We start from the raw sequence: 16977 nt of genomic DNA on the forward strand, positions 1-16977 counted from the left end.
AGCGCCTGCCTAGAATCCCCCAGTGAGGGGCTGGGGGTGTGGCTCAGTGGTAGAGCCCCTGCCTAGAATCCCCCAGTGAGGGGCTGGGGTGTGGCTCAGTGGTAGAGCCCCTGCCTAGAATCCCCCAGTGAGGGGCTGGGGTGTGGCTCAGTGGTAGAGCCCCTGCCTAGAATCCCCCAGGGAGGGGCTGGGGGTGTGGCTCAGTGGTAGAGCCCCTGCCTAGAATCCCCCAGTGAGGGGTTTGGGTGTGGCTCAGTGGTAGACTGTGCCTAGCATTATGAAACCCTGGGTTCAGTTCCCAGCACCACAACAAAACAGTCAAAATGAAGAAGCTGGACGGGTGTGTTGTGGTGCCTCTGGGCCCCTGGGCTCTGCAGAACAGATTCTCTACAGACACCTAGGATTCTTCCAGTTGTTGAAGTCATTGAGACACTGCAGTGTGGCAATTTTGAGCACTATAAGCTGAGGTCCCCCTACTGATTTAGGCACCCCTAAGCTAGGAGACTGGCCTCAAGACAGTCATGACTCTGTGGGGCATGGAGTCGGGCCTGAGTACAAATCTCTTACCTGTTGGGAGAGGGTAATGGATCCCTCTCTGAGGACTGCAGTTCTTACAGAGCTATGGTGTAATGCCACCCCAGGGAGAAACAGAGGTACCATCTGGCCATCGCTTCAACGGCTTCTTTGGTTTGTCAGCCTTATTGTCCCTCACAGTATCCATTTTCTTCCACAGTGTGGCCTAGCTTGAGTACAGTTGATATGTGCTGGCATGTGATGGTCTCCATGTGTTTATAGAGCCAGCCATTGCTGGCCAGGCCCATGCTGCTTGAGGGGTCCACACCTGGGAAAGCTCACTGATCTTGACTTTGGAGCTTTGCTGGAAACTGAGGGGTCTGAGGGCACTCAGGCCATCTGGGCAAGCAGCGGTGTAGGCACACAGGCAGGACATTTGTAGCTTTCAGGGATTCTCCGGAGGCAGCCAATAGGAGTTATGCTACCAAAGGAACCCTCCCCACCCCCAGCCACACAGGGAATTGGCTCATTTCAAGGGTGGGACACACAGAGTCATATAACCCCCTCACTGTGAAGACTTTGCCTTGTGAGGACTCTTGGTACATACATGCCCCTGCCAGTACACAAAAAGCTGTAACACATCATTGCCCCCACCTCCCACTTCCTTCTGCCTCTGAATCTTACTTGCCCACAGCCGGTAGGAAGACCAGAAAAGAGTGGCTACCTGGCCAGGCCCACTGGTCCCATTCCTGTCTGTAGGCATGGTTCAGTCCAACTTAGACATGGCCCATCTGTGCTCCACCTGGGAGAGAATGATGGGTAAACACGGTGCCTGAGGCTTTAAACAAAACCAGTGCACAATGGCACCCACAGGGCTGAAATGCGAAATGCCAGGTTTAGCATGAGGCATCTCTGTACACCCCAGGACTGAAGGTCACACTGAGCTTCTGCCAAGGAGAAGCCCCCTCTCCTTCCAGAAAACATTCACTTGCAGAAAGCCTGGTATTAAATAGCTTAATATATCTCCCTAATGACAAGGGGGCTGTTTTCTGCTGTGTGAGTGACAGGAAGATTACTGGAGGCAGAAGGGCTGGTTTCTGCCTCCACGCCTTCATTTGGTGAGTCAGGGACCCGCTGTGCACTTAGCAGGAAAGGGGGTGCTCTTGTCTTCTCTGAGGTTTTGTGTCCTTGACATCAGGCGCAGGGTAGGGAATGCCTCCGAGATACCAGCAGAAATCCCTGGTACCTATAAATGTTCTCTTATCTTTTTATTCATACACATGTTTGTAGACCCTGGGAGTCATCCTCATCTTTTTCACTGTGGGACTCACCGATTGACCTAAGTTGGCCGACCAGCTTTACAGGGGTCATGTGGGGATCAAGCTCAGGTCTTTGTACTTTCAAAAGTAAGCACTTTCCCTACGAACGCATCTGCCCACTCCCAGCCCCGTGCCCTTATTTTTCAATCGAGTCTTTGAAAATGTGACTAAGTAGGAATTCGAGGGTGAGCCAAGTGCCTGGGTTTTCCAGAACTCCTCTTACAATCACACATTCTTATGCACAGGAGCTAAAAGAGAATTTGTGGTGCTGAACATAGAAGAGAAAACCTGTGAAGACAGAGGAAGGTGTGGATGAGGCCATGAGTCAAGGGATGTCTGCCAACCTTGAACCTGGACTTTCTACCCCTTCACTCATATAGGATAAGGGTGTTTGTTTGTTTGTTTGTTTGTTTTAGTTTAAATCAACAGCAAGTGCCCTCCACCATCTTGATTGTCAGGCTCACACAGGAGGCCTTAGGTGGATGAAGGTCGTGGCTATGGAGACTTCCTCTCTCTGGCTTTGCAGCTTCCCAGCTGGTGTCCTCTGGCGCGGTCTTTGAGTTCCAGATCCCCTCATCTGATTGTGGAATGGGCTTCTGACAACACTGCTCACTGAGCTGTGAAGAACAGATGAGGCAGCACACTTGGTGCCCTGAGGACAGAGCCTAACACCTAGAAGGTTCTCTGTGTGTATTCAAAGTTATCAACAAGCTGATTGGCATGCATATTGTGAATGATTAGAGAGGGCCACAGAAGCCTGCTGGCACTGTAGCCAGGCAGAAAGAGGCTGGTCCCAGCCGGTTCTCTACCCTCTAGCCAGGCATCACTGCTGCCTCAGTTGTCCCAGAAAGGGCGTGGGCAGTCAGCCCCAGGCCCACACCTGGTATTTAGCCAGTACAGCTTTGTGGGTCAGTGCCAGGACTTGAAGTGCCAGCTCGTTCAGCTACAAAATTTGGCCCCACTTTTTTGTAGCCCTGGGGCAGGTTATTTCTTTGCTCTGCCTTGGTTTCCTCAGCTACACCATGAGAAAAATAATGCCAGATTTCCAAGTAGTGTGTGAAGAGTTCCTTCCCCGCCTGTGAGGAGCTGTGTGCTCAGACCCCTGGGGAGTCCAATGTGGATATCATTGCAGGATTATTGTTCAGCCTCATGTATTACACAGGAGGACTCACTTTTGGTTTACTATAAATAAGCACAGTTAACACAGTGTTTTCATTAAAGCTCAGAGAAGTTGTTCTAAGGGGGTTTGGGGTATTTTCAGCCTCAGGGGCAAGGTAAAGAGAATGTGAAGGACTGTAGGCATTGGCTATAGACCTGCCAATGCCTGCCTTCTGAGTGGCCTTTTGGGACTAGTGTGACCCTCAGAGTAGGAGCTGTGTGGTGCTGTAAGCATCCCTGTGAGAGAAGACCTATTCAAGCACCTTGCTTGGCCTTCCCTGGGTTCCCTCTCCCTGTAACCCCAGGCAATTGTAGTACAGATTACCCTGCTTGAAGCTACCACCACAGAAAGCTCATGGCCCTCTCCAGCCCCATCTGGTTGTTTAAAAGTCAGACCTGCAACTCCCTACAGCTGATGGCCTCAGGATGAAGCCCAGGTGTGGCCATCTGGAGCTTATTTTGATCTCAGAGGGCAAGGTGTGTGTGGGAGGGTGCCCAGCAGGGTGGTGGTAAAGAAGTCCCTGTGACTAAGTCTTATTAGGGGAGGTGTACCCATTGACTGCCCAGTCCTTGAGTCTCCCCAGGTCTTATCTGTAGCTAAGGGTGCCTCTAGCTGTAGCTCCTCCAGTACTCACACAAGGCTACTTTGTGTGCACTTGAGTGACCTACATAGACCAAAAGGCAAGCGTTCAAAAGTCTCCTGCAGGCCATCCCACTCTGAGCTTTTGGTCCAAAGCCCATATGAGGACATAGAGGGGACAGGACAGCCCAACCCACTCACTACTGTGAGGCTGTGGAGCCTGACCATGCTGCCAGGGCAGAGGGACCATGGACCTCATCTTGAATCCCCCTCAGGGATTTCCAGTGTCCACCACAGCCCACTGAGGATGGCTCATGGGCCACTCACATCTTAGAGGTTCCCAAGGTGTTGAAACGAGGACAGAGTCACAAGTCCCCAGCACATTCTGAGAACACCCATCCTCATAAGTCCATGGCCCCCTAACTTCCTTCTATAAAGGTGTGCCACTTCACCGTGCTGTCATCCACAGGGACACATGTGTGGGTTGTAATAGCCACATCCAGAGACCCTCCCCAGATGAGTCCTGGTGGAGAATTCTTATATTTCTTATATACATCAGGTTGTTCTTTAGGGAAGAGTAGATTTTACTTACTCTGTAACCCTACCTGACCCAGAACTAACTCCCTGTGTAAGTCAAGAACGTACAGCCCCGTTGCCTCCTGAGTGCTGGCTTATAGAAGTGCACCGCCATGCCTGGCTGGCTACTAATTTATTTTCACTTTCTCCTGTGAACCTAAAGCCTTGCTTACCCCCGACCCCCAGAAAGCACAGTCAGGCTGCCCATGCTAAACCTGTTGGGTGAGCATGATACAGGCCACTTGCTGAGATGGCTACGTTGTTCCAGCTGGTGGCAGCTTGCCCAACCATCTGGATGGGCATAACCTACAAGGAGCTGTTGGTGGCCAACCTGGGCCGTGGGTTCCCAGCCTACTTAAAGACCCCCCCTGTTCCAGGAAGCACACATCCTGGCAGCCCTATCCCTCCCCTGGGCCAGGCAGTTCCTTGTTCTGGGTACCCAGCCAACTGAGTATGTCTGATAACATCTTTCCCTCCTGAAAGTGAAGACCCACCCTTGCACCTGCCTGCCATACCCGATTGCTCTTGGGACTTGTGGGACGGGGTTCACCAAATTTGTCCTCTTTCCCCTGTGGCACAGCGGGTCTAGTACTTTTCCAAAGTATTACCCTGAAATTGGCCAGTAGTAGATAATCAGTCTCCCCTGCACAAAGGAGGCCAGTGTCCACCAGTGGCCAGGGAAGTTAGGTGGTGAGTCTCTGAAGGGGCACGAAGAGAAACATGCAGGTCTCGTAGCAACACTGGCTTCAGAGATTGCTCGGTGTGTATCTTCAGTAGCCTGGGCTTGTCCCTGGCAGCATACGGCTCTGAAACCCGGCTGCCCACTGGGAACTCTGCTAGGTGCCGGCAGAAAGCTATGTTCCAGACAGTAGAGTGGTTGAAACTTATTTTTTTTTTCTTCTTTTTTTCCAGACAGGGTTTCTCTGTATAGCCCTGGCTGTCCTGAAACTCACTCTGTAGACCAGGCTGGCCTCGAACTCAGAAATCCACCCACCTCTGCCTCCCAAGTGCTGGGATTAAAGGCGTGCGCCACCACCGCCCCGGCTGGTTGAAACTTATGAAGGGGGATTCTTTCTCACTTTCTACCTGATCTCACTGCAGGCCTGCCTGACAACAGTAGCCCCACAGGGATCTATCTTGTCAGCATCTTCCAGAATGGCCAGCTTCTCTCATTCTTGCCTCTCCTGAGCCTTCATCCACTGGGAATCTGCCCTACTGACCTCCAGAACCTGGGTTAGTTCTGCCTTGAGGCTTCATCTACATGGACAAATAACTGCCTTGAAGATCACGGTCTTAGAAGGGTGGGAAACAGTTCCCAGAAACACCAGGCTAGGGAAGAGTCCAGAGTCTAAGTAGTCTGCCACAGGGTCCAGAAGCCTCTGGAGGCCCAGGCTAGAGCTGACATTGGGCAACAGAGAGTAGAATCTGGAGGCTGTCAGGGCTAAGTGTTACCTCAGTATAGCAGAGCCCAGTGTTAATTGGCCTTGCTTCCCACAGGCCAGGACCTGTTTGCTATGTTACAGGCCAGCAGTGCACATGGTGTCTGGCATCAGGTACCATGGTAACAGTATTGTATTATGGTTTTTTTTTTTTTTTTTTTTTGGTTGTTTTGTTTTGTGTTGTTGGTCTTTTTTGTTTGCTTTTTTGTCTTGTTTTGTTTCGTTTTGAGACAGGGATATCTTAAGTTGCCTAGGCTGATTTTGAACTCGCTCTGTAGAAGCTGGGCTTTGAACTTGTGATCCCCTTGCATCCCCAGTGCTGGAATAATAGGCACGGGCCGCCACAAAGTGTGATAGCAGGGCTACCACCCCAGCCTCAAGGACAGGACTGATGAACTGATGGGAGATTCATGTATCTAAGTGACATGTTGTGTGGAGGCAGCTGGAAGCCGATCTGTTGGGTGACAGCTCCAGAGTTGTCACATGAGAAATTGGGAGGGCAAGAGAACAGGATTCCTGCTAGACTGCATGGATCCTGTCAGTAAAATACAACGTGTGCAGGGCTGAGGACATAGCTCAGTTGGTAGAGTGTTTGTCTAACAGGCATAGGGTCTTGGGTTCTGTGTCTTGGCCAATTTTGGTCACCTCACATACATGCTCACCAGACACTTCATGTAACTTGCATTGAGTATCTGAAGTCTTGGGTCTTCTTGCAGCCGCTATGGGGCCTCCAGCATGCCATTGGACAGCTGTTCCCTAGAGTCTGGTAGAAGGTTGGGGATGGCAGAGTTTTAACAAGGCCTCGATCCCATAGAACTTTGTCCACCAGGAGCTCATGGTGTAGACTCTGCTGTTGGGAGATATAGGGGAGCTGGGTACAGGCAAGTCATACTCATTATAGATGGTAAGGGGGAACAGCCAACAGGGTCCAGAGCCTCAGTGGGATGTCCAGTGCAATGGCCCTGGCTTTGGTTGAATGAACATAGACACTTGTTAAAATGCAGCTTCCTGGGTCCAGCATTTGGACTCTGGCCCAGCAGGTCAGAAGTGGTGTGCGAGCACCCTCATATGTAACACATCCTTCACGCACACGTACCCACGGGCAATTTGGCTGCTGGTAGCCTCAGAACCTGGTTTTAAGAGAAACTGATCCTTAAGTTACCTAAGCTATCTGTACCCATAGTCATGCCACCAGAGTGCTCTGAGAGATCCAGGGGACCGCCAGCCCGCATGGATCCCAGAGTCACCTGGGGAAGCCTGGAATAAACTACCTCCATCCAGGTGGAGTGCAGTAAGAGCCAGAGAATGGTTAGTGGCCTGGGGAAAGGAGCCCTGACCTGAGGTCACTTGGAGGACATCTGGGGACCCTTCCTCCCTTTACCCCACCTTCACTCTGGGCTCTTCTTTATTTCCTATTATTGTGCAGCAAGGGAAAATGAGGGGAGGGAGTAAATGCTGTTCCTGCCCCTCCCCATGAGCAAGGTTCCACAGGGCAGAGTTTTGAGTCTCTCTGGAAGGGAAGAAAGAACAGAACGCCAGGAGTCCCAGGTCAGAACAAACGTGAAGTGCACAAGAGGCATTTAGAACAAGAGGGCTACGCCTCTAATAGAACACTTGCTACTTCTATGAGAACCCTTGGGCTATTCCAGGAAAGAAAGTACCTGGGAGACAGGGACACCTGCAGGCTGTCATGTGGGGGTGGGGTAATTGCTGAGGGTCTGGGACATCAGCCAGCTTCCGTGGAAGGTAGAAGGCGGGTATCTGAACCCAGGGATGCGGAACCAGGAATCAGGTCAGGCCGGAGGCCCTTTCAGGGAGCCACGGGGACTCTAAGCCACTTGGATCTGAGAAATGTCACCTCCTCAAAGAAGCAGGCAGAAGGAGGGAGGGAGAGGGTCAGAATGTGGGCAGAAAGACTGGTCCCTGTTCAGCACCAGGAGGAATGCTGCCTGATTGTCCTCAGGTCATTGTGTGGAGGTGATCACAGGGTGATGGTCAGCAGCCCACTTGGTTTTTGTCCTCAGACAGCAGTTCTGAGGCAAACCTTGGCTGCACTCAGGATTCTGAGAAGGGAGCACCCTCATCCCATATGCTTCCACCAGAGCCTGGCTAACAATGCCCTCCAGTGTCACACTGCCAAGTGCTCCTGGGGAGGGAACTCCCACCCCCTGCTCTGACTCTGCCCGCCAGGATAAGACCTGCAGAGGAGTCGGCCAAGTCAGGCTTTGCAGAAGGGGAAGAAGGCACAGCACTGGCAAAGGCCAACTGTGTGTGTGTGTGGGGGGGGATATCACAGCTGTCCTCCTGGGACATACAGCAGGTAGGAGAAGAGGGCTTATGTCAGCAAAAGTGACCATGCATGACGTGGTTTTCTTTCTTCCTTTCCTCTCTCTCTCTCTCTCTCTCTCTCTCTCTCTCTCTCTCTCTCTTTCTTTCTTTCTATCTTTTTTAAATTTTAAGACAAGATCTCAAGTAGCCCAGAATGACCTTGAACCTCTGTTCCTCCAGCCTCCACCTCCCAAGTACTAGGATCACAGGTGTGTACCATCACACCTGGTTTATATGGTACGACGGGAGATAGAACCCAGGACCCCATGCACAATAGACAAACACTCTACCAACCGAACCATGTCCTCAGCCTCACACAAGTTCTATTTTAGCAACAGGATCCATGCAGTCCAGCAGGAAAGTTGCTGATGGGTTCCCCCGGCTTTGAGGCTCTTCAGATGGCTGGGAGGTAGTTGGGCTGCCTTTTAAGTCCCCTCTGCACAGATGAACCTGGAAAGTATCAGGGGATCTTGTCTTAACCCCTTCTCTCCAAAGTCCCCCAACAGCCTGCACTGTAGGGTGTCTGTGTGTCACACACATGTACGCAGTGTTAAGATACATGGAGTTCCTATGTGTGTGTGTTTATGACTGCATGCATGTGTCAGCATATGTTTGTCTGTAGTGGGTGGTCAGAAGTTAACCCTCTCAGGCATGCATGGACCTTCAGCAGCCATTATGTGGTAGATAACCGTTCACCACTCCTCTGGAAGAGGAGAGGCTGGGGACATAGCTCATTGGTAGGCACAGGTCTCAGAGACCACTGAGCACAGTCCCCATGCAGTTGCAGTAGGCAGCTGAGACCAGAGAGGGCTGAGACAGATTCTTTGATCTTTGCACCAATGTAAACAATGTAAAGGACATAGGGGTGCACATTTGTACCCTCAGCATACGAAGTCTGAGACAGACAGATTCGCAGAGCTTTCTGGCCAGCCAGCCAAGCTAATTTTGTGAGTTCCAGGCCAATGAGAGACCTGGCCTGAGAGGAAAAAGAAAAAAAAAAAAAAGGTGGATAAGGCTGGCCTGGTGGCACACACCTTTACTCCCAGCATTTAGGAGGCAGACTCAGGCAGGTTTCTGTGAGCTTGAAACCAGCCTAGTCTATGTTCCCAGGATGGCCCGGGCTACATGAGAATCTGTCCAAGAAAACAAACAATAACAAAAGACAAACAGATGGGCTGCTCCTGAGAAACAGCACCAGGTTGGCCTCTAGCTTTCATATCCACCTGTGTACAGCCACTGCCGTTCCCAGTCATCAACCTGTCAACGTGAATGGCCATGGGCCATGGGCCCACACTGTCTACCATACAAATACAGAGAGAGAGAGAGAGAGAGAGAGAGAGAGAGAGAGAGAGAGAGAGAGAGAGAGAGATAGAAAGAGAGGGAGAATGAGAAGGAGAGGGAGATAGAGAAGGAGAAGGAGACGGAGAAGGAGAAGGAGGAGAAGGAGGAGGAGGGAGAGGAGGAGGAGGAGGGAGAGGAGAGAGGGAGGGAGAGAGAGAGAAAGAGAAGGAAGGAGGGAGAGAAGGAGGGAGAGAGAGGGAGAGAGAGAAGGAAGGAGGGAGGGAGGGAGAGAGAGAAAGAGAGAGAAGGAAGGAAGGAGGGAGAGAAGGAGGGAGGGAAGGAGAGAGAGAAAGAGAAAAGGAAGGAGGGAGAGAAGGAGGGCAGGAGAGAGAGAAAGAGAGAGAAAGAAAGAGAAGGAAGGAGGAAGAGAAGGAGGGAGGGAGAGAGAGAAGGAAGGAGGGAGAGAAGGAGAGAGAGAAAGAGAGAAGGAAGGAAGGAGGGAGGGAAGGAGGGAGGGAACAAGGGAGAGAGAGAAAGAGAGAGATGGAGAGAGAGAGGGAGAGAAAGAGGGAGGGAACAAGGGAGAGAGAGAAAGAGAGAGATGGAGAGAGAGGGAGAGAAAGAGGGAGGGAACAAGGGGGAGAGAGAGAGAGAGAGAGAGAGAGAGAGAGAGAGAGAGAGAACTTCCCACACTGGCTTCTGGAAGGCTGAGGAGGATCTGTTTGATCAAGTCTTATTCAGGAAAGTATCAGAGGTTCTTGGCTGCTGCCACCTGAACCCCACCTACGCCACAGGAAGCCTTGTTCATACCTTGTATATACATCTCATCACTCAGCCGTGTGTGGGGCACCAGCCTCACCTGATCGCAGGGCTGAGGACTAGAAGGTCCCGGCAACCTCAGCTGTGTATCTACAAGGAAAGATCTAAGCCTGGAAGGTGTGTGGGGCTCCACTGTAGCCCTGAGAGTGCCCATAGAGCAGGGGTGATCCCCAGACCTTCACTGCACACTTGGAAAAACAGCATCCTGGGAGATGAGCCTTCAGGCTGAGTTCTCTCTCACCTGTATGGCCTGGGTTGGAAGCAGGGAGCCAGGGAGGATCCACATTCCATGCTAACATTGCTTCAGACAGGACATCTGGCAATGACAGGCTGACAGTTCCATATCATTAAGGTCAAATTACACCAGTGGAGAGAACTTTGATTCTTTTGGAATGACGGTGACCTTTCAAAGCTACCTGGCTTTGTATCTTTGGCTGGCCAGGAGACAGGGAAGGTCAAATGACAATCCTTCCAGAGTTCTCTACTGCTCACTGTGGGAGACAGGGGTGTTAGTGTCCAGAGAGGATGGGTACACGGCGCGTGTGTACACACACACACACACACACACACACACACACACACACACAGAGGCATGGTGCCAAGACCCAAGCTGAATAGCCTGTGAGTCCATGATGGGTGCATGGGAGCCTCTGGCCAGCATCAACTGACCTTTGAACTTCCTGAGTGAGGAAGGGCCCTGTGGGGATCTGAGGGTTCCCCTGTCCATCCAGCAGGCTCCCTGCTCTCCGCATGATGACTCCTAGAAGAGTCAAGATTTCATGCCCTTTGATCCAGGACGTGCCTTCAGCTGAAAAGCTTGCTCCAAGGGTTCTAAAGCTTCCTTTGCTGCAGCAGGAGGCTTTCCATGGTTGTGGATGTGAACACCACCAGACCATCTGCCTGAGGGCTAGATGTGGCCAACCTACGCCATTTGATTCCTCTGAGCAGAGATAGAGACATGACTGTGGCAAGTGGAGCCTCTAGCACCTCCTTCCTCACTGTTCCTGAACAGCCCCAGATGGCCTGGCATCAACCCTCCAGGACCTGCCATCCAAGAGAAGTGCCAGGGCAGAGCTAGACAGTGGGGCGGGGGTGAGAATTACCAGGACTGTGTGCATGAGGAGGCAGGACCTGCGCTGCTGTGCTACCTCTGTCCCTCTGGGGCCAGGGCAGAGGACATCACCAAATACTCAGCCTCACTGAATGAATACACAGCCATAGGGACAGAGCAACAGGGCCCAACCAGGGCTCCTGGGTGTCTGCTCTTTACCCAAATCCCCTACCAATGAAGTCTCTAAGTGTGGGCCAGAAAAACCGTGTGGCCTCACCTGGCACACAGCGTGTCTACCTGTAGGTGTTGGACCTACACTGAAGAATTCAGGAAACAGACCAACAGACAGCTAGGAAGCCATGAGCCTTGTGGGGTTAGTGCTTTGAAAGTGTGACACGTTGGGAATTTCAATCATTTAGGGAGTGTGCGTATGTGTGCACGCACACGCGTGTGCACGTGTGTACGTGTATGTGCCTCTGTGCATCTGGACTCCAGAGTCAACAGCAGGTGTCACCCTTAGGCACCATCTACCTTGGATTTGTTTGTGTTTGTTTTAAAGTCAGGGTCTCACTATGCAGCCCTGGTTGGCCTTGAACTTGCTTGTAGACAAGGCTGGCCTAGAACTCGAAGAGATCTGCCTGCCTCTGCCTCCTGAGTGCTGAGATTAAAAGTATATGTCAACATACCTGGTCCACCTTGGGTTTTTTTCTCCTCACTGGCCAGAAACTCACCAAGGAGGGCTGGACCAGTGAGTCCTGGGGATCCTCCGGTCCGCCTCTCCACAGAAACGGCTTTTAAAGGTGGATCCTGGAGATTAAACTCGGGTCCCTATGCATCCAAAGCATTCATTTTAATCATTTGAACCATCTCCACACTGCCTATTGATTTATTTTTAAAAGAAACATATGCTTATTTATGGGACAGGGGGTCAGTATGCATACCACAGCACATCTTGGAGGTCAGAGGACAATTTGTAGGCATTGGCTTTCTCTGGCCATGTGGGCCCAGGGGGTTGAACTCAGATCTTCAGCTTTGGCAGCAAGCACCTTCAGCTGCTGAGCCATCTCACTGGCCCTTTCATTTCACCCTCAACGATGATCCTCTGACAACTGATTAGCAGAACGTCTGGAAATGGGTGTCAGCTTGGGTTTCAGCTGCACCCATACCTCAGCTTGTTCCCCTCAATCCAGAGATCCCTTCTGTGACACTCTTCCTGTCTCTGTGTTCTACAGGCAGACGAGGGAGCAGGAGACACCACCTGACTTTTTTTATTTCTCTGATTATGAGAGACACAATGCGGAGATCGCTGCCTTCCACCTCGACAGGTGAGTCCCCTCCCTCACACTGCCAAGAGCCAACCAGATCCAGATTCATCTATGTACTCAAGCGCGCCACCTACAGGAAAGCATAGACCTGGCCTTAGGAATCCGTGCAGCCTCCACTGTTAACCTCCAAAACTGCTCCATACTAAACCACCAAAGATCCATCAGTGTGTGTGTGTGTGTGTGTGTGTGTAGCAAGCACATAATGTGTGCATGCTTGTAGAGACTACAGGAGAATCTCCAGTATCGTTCTTCATGAGCTGCCCACTATTCAGAATCACTGCAACTCTTCAAGTAGGCTATGCTGCTGGCTGGCTGCCTGGCGTGCCCCCGGGAATCTTCCTGTCTCCGCCCCTCAGTGCTGGAATTACAAGTGTGTGCCACCACACTGCAGTGCTAGAGACTGAACCCAAACTAAGCTGTCTCCCAAGTGCTACATACTGCCCTCACTGCATTTGTGATCCTGGTGGGCACCACCCTACCCCCTGTACCCAGCAAGCAGCAGCAGGAACAGATGGCACACCATTGGGAATAAAGGGGAAAGAAATAAGGTAGAGAGAAGTACTCCGCATTGTGGGTGGGTTTGAATAGGTCAGGAAGGCACCTTGGAGGAAATGGTGTTTTGGTGACAATAGATGGGAGGCCTTGTCATTTGTCTCCTGAGGGACAGCCTTGACCCAGCAGAACCCGGATCACTATAGATTCCATGTGGCCCTGTCTGTACCCTAAGGAGCTGTTCACAGACCTAACCCTGGGGTCATCACTGAGGGCTACAAAGAGACCTCTTCCCAGGCAATAGCAGAAGGATAAGCCTCAGTATTCAACCCTCGAGACCCTCCTGACTCTACCACAGCTATGGTTAGACTTAGATCTTAACCCAGCTGTCATGGGCCTGCCTAGACTGCAGATTCCAGGCTCCATCTTTCTTACAGGAGCCTGGAAGACTGGGTAGATCACAAAGCTTACATGGGAACCAGAAATCCTCAGAAGCCAGACATTTAAGCATACTGAACCCAGAAAGCCTTTCTGTGACAATGGTGACTTTGCACCATGAGGTCACTCAAGTTGCCTACTTATAAACCAGCCATGAGGCTGGAGAGATGACTCTGCTGTTAAAGTGCTTGCACACCTGGGGTCTATCCCCAGAACCTTTATGAAAAGAGTGCATAGTGGTACACACTTGCAATTCCAGTTCCTGGGAGATAGAGACAGGAGGATCTCTGGGGCATGATAGCCAGTCAGTTTAGTTCAGTCAGTGAGTTCGAGCCTGCTGAGAGTCAAGGTTGATGGCTCCTGAGAAACAAACCCCAGGTTGATCTCATGTGCAGCACCCACATGTATGAACCCAAATGTGTACACACACATGAAAACAGAGTCATGAAGCTTGAGGTGGCAGGATACTGACTGCAGCTGTCTTATGAAGCCGTTGGGGCCCCTCATCACGGGAATGTGATCTGTTCATCCCTCCACCAAGGACAACCCATCTCTACATCCTGTGTCAGCAGAAAAAAGCTAGCATTGGGCATCTTCATTTAATTAAGCAAGCGGCAATGTGTGCAGAAAGAGCCCCATTAAGAGTGGGTAATTTAATTTAATTTCCTTTTAAATTTAGCCCTGGAATGAGGGCACATTTTAGTTATCGAGTTGCCTGGCAGGGCCAGAGTCAATGCATGACACATAAAGGCTTCAATCCTTCTGGGGTTGGACACTTTCCTGGCACTGATGGCTCTGGGCTGTGCTGAGGCCTGAGAGCTTCATGTGGCAGAAAAGTGGAGAGCAATGTTAGAAGGATAAAAAGGCTCTGCTGCTGCAGACCGTGAGAACCAGCCTCAAAAATAAAGAATCCTTCCTCCACCTTTTCCCACCAGGATCCTGGATTTCCGCAGAGTCCCTCCAGTGGCTGGTAGGATGATCAACATGACCAAGGAGATCCGGGATGTGACACGGGATAAGAAGCTATGGAGAACCTTCTTTGTGTCTCCAGGTAGCTGGGGATGGGATAGGATGCCAGGCTCACGTGGCTTAGGTCATATGCTGATCTTGGTCAGCTCGAAAAAGCCTAGGGATTGGATTAGATTACTTTTCCTGTTGTTCAGATACAATATCCTGACAGAAGCACCCTCAGGAAGGAAGGTTTATTTGGCTCACAGTCTAAGGGTGCACAGTCCATCATGGTGGGGAGGCATGGCAATGGGAAGCAAGGGACAGCAGGTTACATTGTATCCACAGAAGCATGAGGTGAGACAGCAGGTTACATTGTATCCACAGAAGCATGAGGTGAGACAGCAGGTTACATTGTATCCACAGAAGCATGAGGTGAGAAAGCAGGTTACATTGTATCCACAGAAGCATGAGGTGAGACAGCAGGTTACATTGTATCCACAGAAGCATGAGGTGAGACAGCAGGTTACATTGTATCCACAGAAGCATGAGTTGAGACAGCAGGTTACATTGTATCCACAGAAGCATGAGGTGAGACAGCAGGTTACATTGTATCCACAGAAGCATGAGTTGAGACAGCAGGTTACATTGTATCCACAGAAGCATGGCAATGGGAAGCAAGAGACAGAAGATTACATTGTATCCACAGAAGTATGAGGTGAGACAGCAGGTTACATTGTATCCACAGAGGAATGGCAATGGGAGCCACAGCTGGTCACAGGGTATCCACAGTCAGGAAGCAGAGAGAGATGCTTGCTGGGACTCAGCTCATTTTGTTCTTTTCATTCAGTCTGGGATCTCAGCCCATGGGATGGTGCTACACACCTCAGTTAACCTAATCTCGAAAATTCCTGACAGACATGTGCAGAGGTGTGTCTCCTAGGTGATTTTAGAACCTGTCAAGTTGATGGTCAATATTAACCATCACAGAAATCATCGAACTCATCTATCTAACAGCTGCTTCCTCTGAGGGTGGCCATGCTGCCTCCTGTGTGTGACATGTATATGTGCCAATGTGCATATATATAGTCTCTTAGCAACACCTTCCTGTGCCCAGACCGAGGGGTTTCCACTGTGGTCCAGTGTGCATTTAAGTTAATTGATTTATTATTTGATTGATTGGGATCTTTGTTGTTGTTAGACTGGTTGGTTGGTTTGAGTTGGTTAGGTTTGGGAGGGAGGACAGGGTTTCATTCGATAGTCTAGGCTGGCCTGGAACTCATGATAAATACCAGAATGGCCCTAAACTCTCCATTTTCCTGCCTCAGCATCTTAAGTGCTGGGACTACCAGTGTGAGCCATCATATATGGCTGTTGTTTTGTTTATTTGAGACACAGTCTTGCTGTGTAGCCCAGCAACTCCTTTACTCGCTACCTCCCTGGCTCTCCATGTAGTGTTTAAGATGCCATTTACCAAGCTCAGTGCTCTAAATACAGACATCTGGGTAGTAATTCCCTCCACCACCAGGACAGGACCCTCAGCCTCCTGCCCCTTGCCAGCCCATGCTGCCAGCTGTCCCAGCTGGGTCACTGAACTCTCTCTGCTTTGGTCCATTTGGGGGATCCACAGATGGCCTCTTAGCTTTGGTTCCGTGACTCAGCACTGTGCCCTCAAGAGTTGCCAGTGCCACTTCAAACATCCTCAGGGTCAGTCCTGTGTCCCCGGAGATGATTTGCCAGCAGTGGCATTCCGAATCCAGCTCAGCTCTTACCCAGTACAGTTGAGGAGATAACCCAACATCAGTCAGAGGAGCTAGGACAGGCAGAAACAAATCAGGAACTCACTAGACTGTGTTTTCTATTAGCCGAAGGTCCCCAGCAGCCCCAGTGAGGGACGGTAGATAGACATCTCATGCGGGTATGCGGGGTTGAAGCGGCAGTCATAGATACGGGCTTCTGAGACAGGAACCGTGAAGGTCATCCAATGTACTGTGGGCTTAGTCAGTTTGAAATAGTGAAGGATTCTGGATTCTGTTTTTATTTTATTTTATTTTATTTTATTTTATTGTTTGTTTGTTTGTTTGTTTGTTTGTTTGTTTTGCCCATGAACATACACAAGCAGTTGCACATGGAGCCCATTGGTCAATGGCAGGTGTCTTCTCTTCAGTTTCTCTCATTCTTGGGTGTTCGTTTGTTTTGGGTTTGGGTTTGGGTTTTGAGGCAGGGTCCCTCGCTGAACCTGGAGCTTACCGATTCAGCTAGACCGGCTGGCCATTGAGCCCAAGGACCAACCGTTTCTACCTTCCGTAAGCCGGCATTACAGGCCGGAGCCACCATGCCCAGATCTCGCTCAGATTCCTGAGGCCTTGTTCATTTTTAATGAACCGAAGAGGGAGCTAAATGCTCTTCTGAGCAGATGAGACATGTCTTTTGTTGGTGTAGGCTCCCTCCCAGCCTCAGCAGGGGACCCCAGCTGATTGCCCTGCGCACCCCATGGACTTCACACACCGAGGACCCACCATTTGTCATGTCACCTTCTCTCCATGTCCCCCTGCAGCTGCTGTTCCAGTCAGCTAGCCCACAACTCCCGTTTTTCAGCTCATGGTGAGGTTCCCAGTCAGTTACTAGTTATTGGTTAGCCCCCATGAACCCCAAGAATCTTCCCTGGCTGTCAGGGGATCCCAAAGGTGATTCATCCAGCCCGGATGGT

The 16977-nt window shown here is 50.8% G+C and overlaps 1 protein-coding gene across 2 annotated transcripts in view; it reads left to right on the forward strand.

Annotated features, from left to right (window-relative positions):
• Fam20c (FAM20C golgi associated secretory pathway kinase) overlaps positions 1–16977 on the forward strand; it is a 51704-nt gene that overhangs the window by 26859 nt on the left and 7868 nt on the right. For both annotated transcript variants that reach the window (XM_076923428.1, XM_076923429.1), the window contains exons 4-5: positions 12297–12389; positions 14255–14370. In XM_076923428.1, coding sequence (XP_076779543.1) covers positions 12297–12389; positions 14255–14370 — 209 coding nt within the window. The remainder of the gene's footprint in view (positions 1–12296; positions 12390–14254; positions 14371–16977) is intronic.

This window comes from Arvicanthis niloticus, chromosome 24 (genome assembly GCF_011762505.2).
Source record: "Arvicanthis niloticus isolate mArvNil1 chromosome 24, mArvNil1.pat.X, whole genome shotgun sequence".
Classification (NCBI taxonomy): Eukaryota; Metazoa; Chordata; class Mammalia; order Rodentia; family Muridae; genus Arvicanthis; species Arvicanthis niloticus.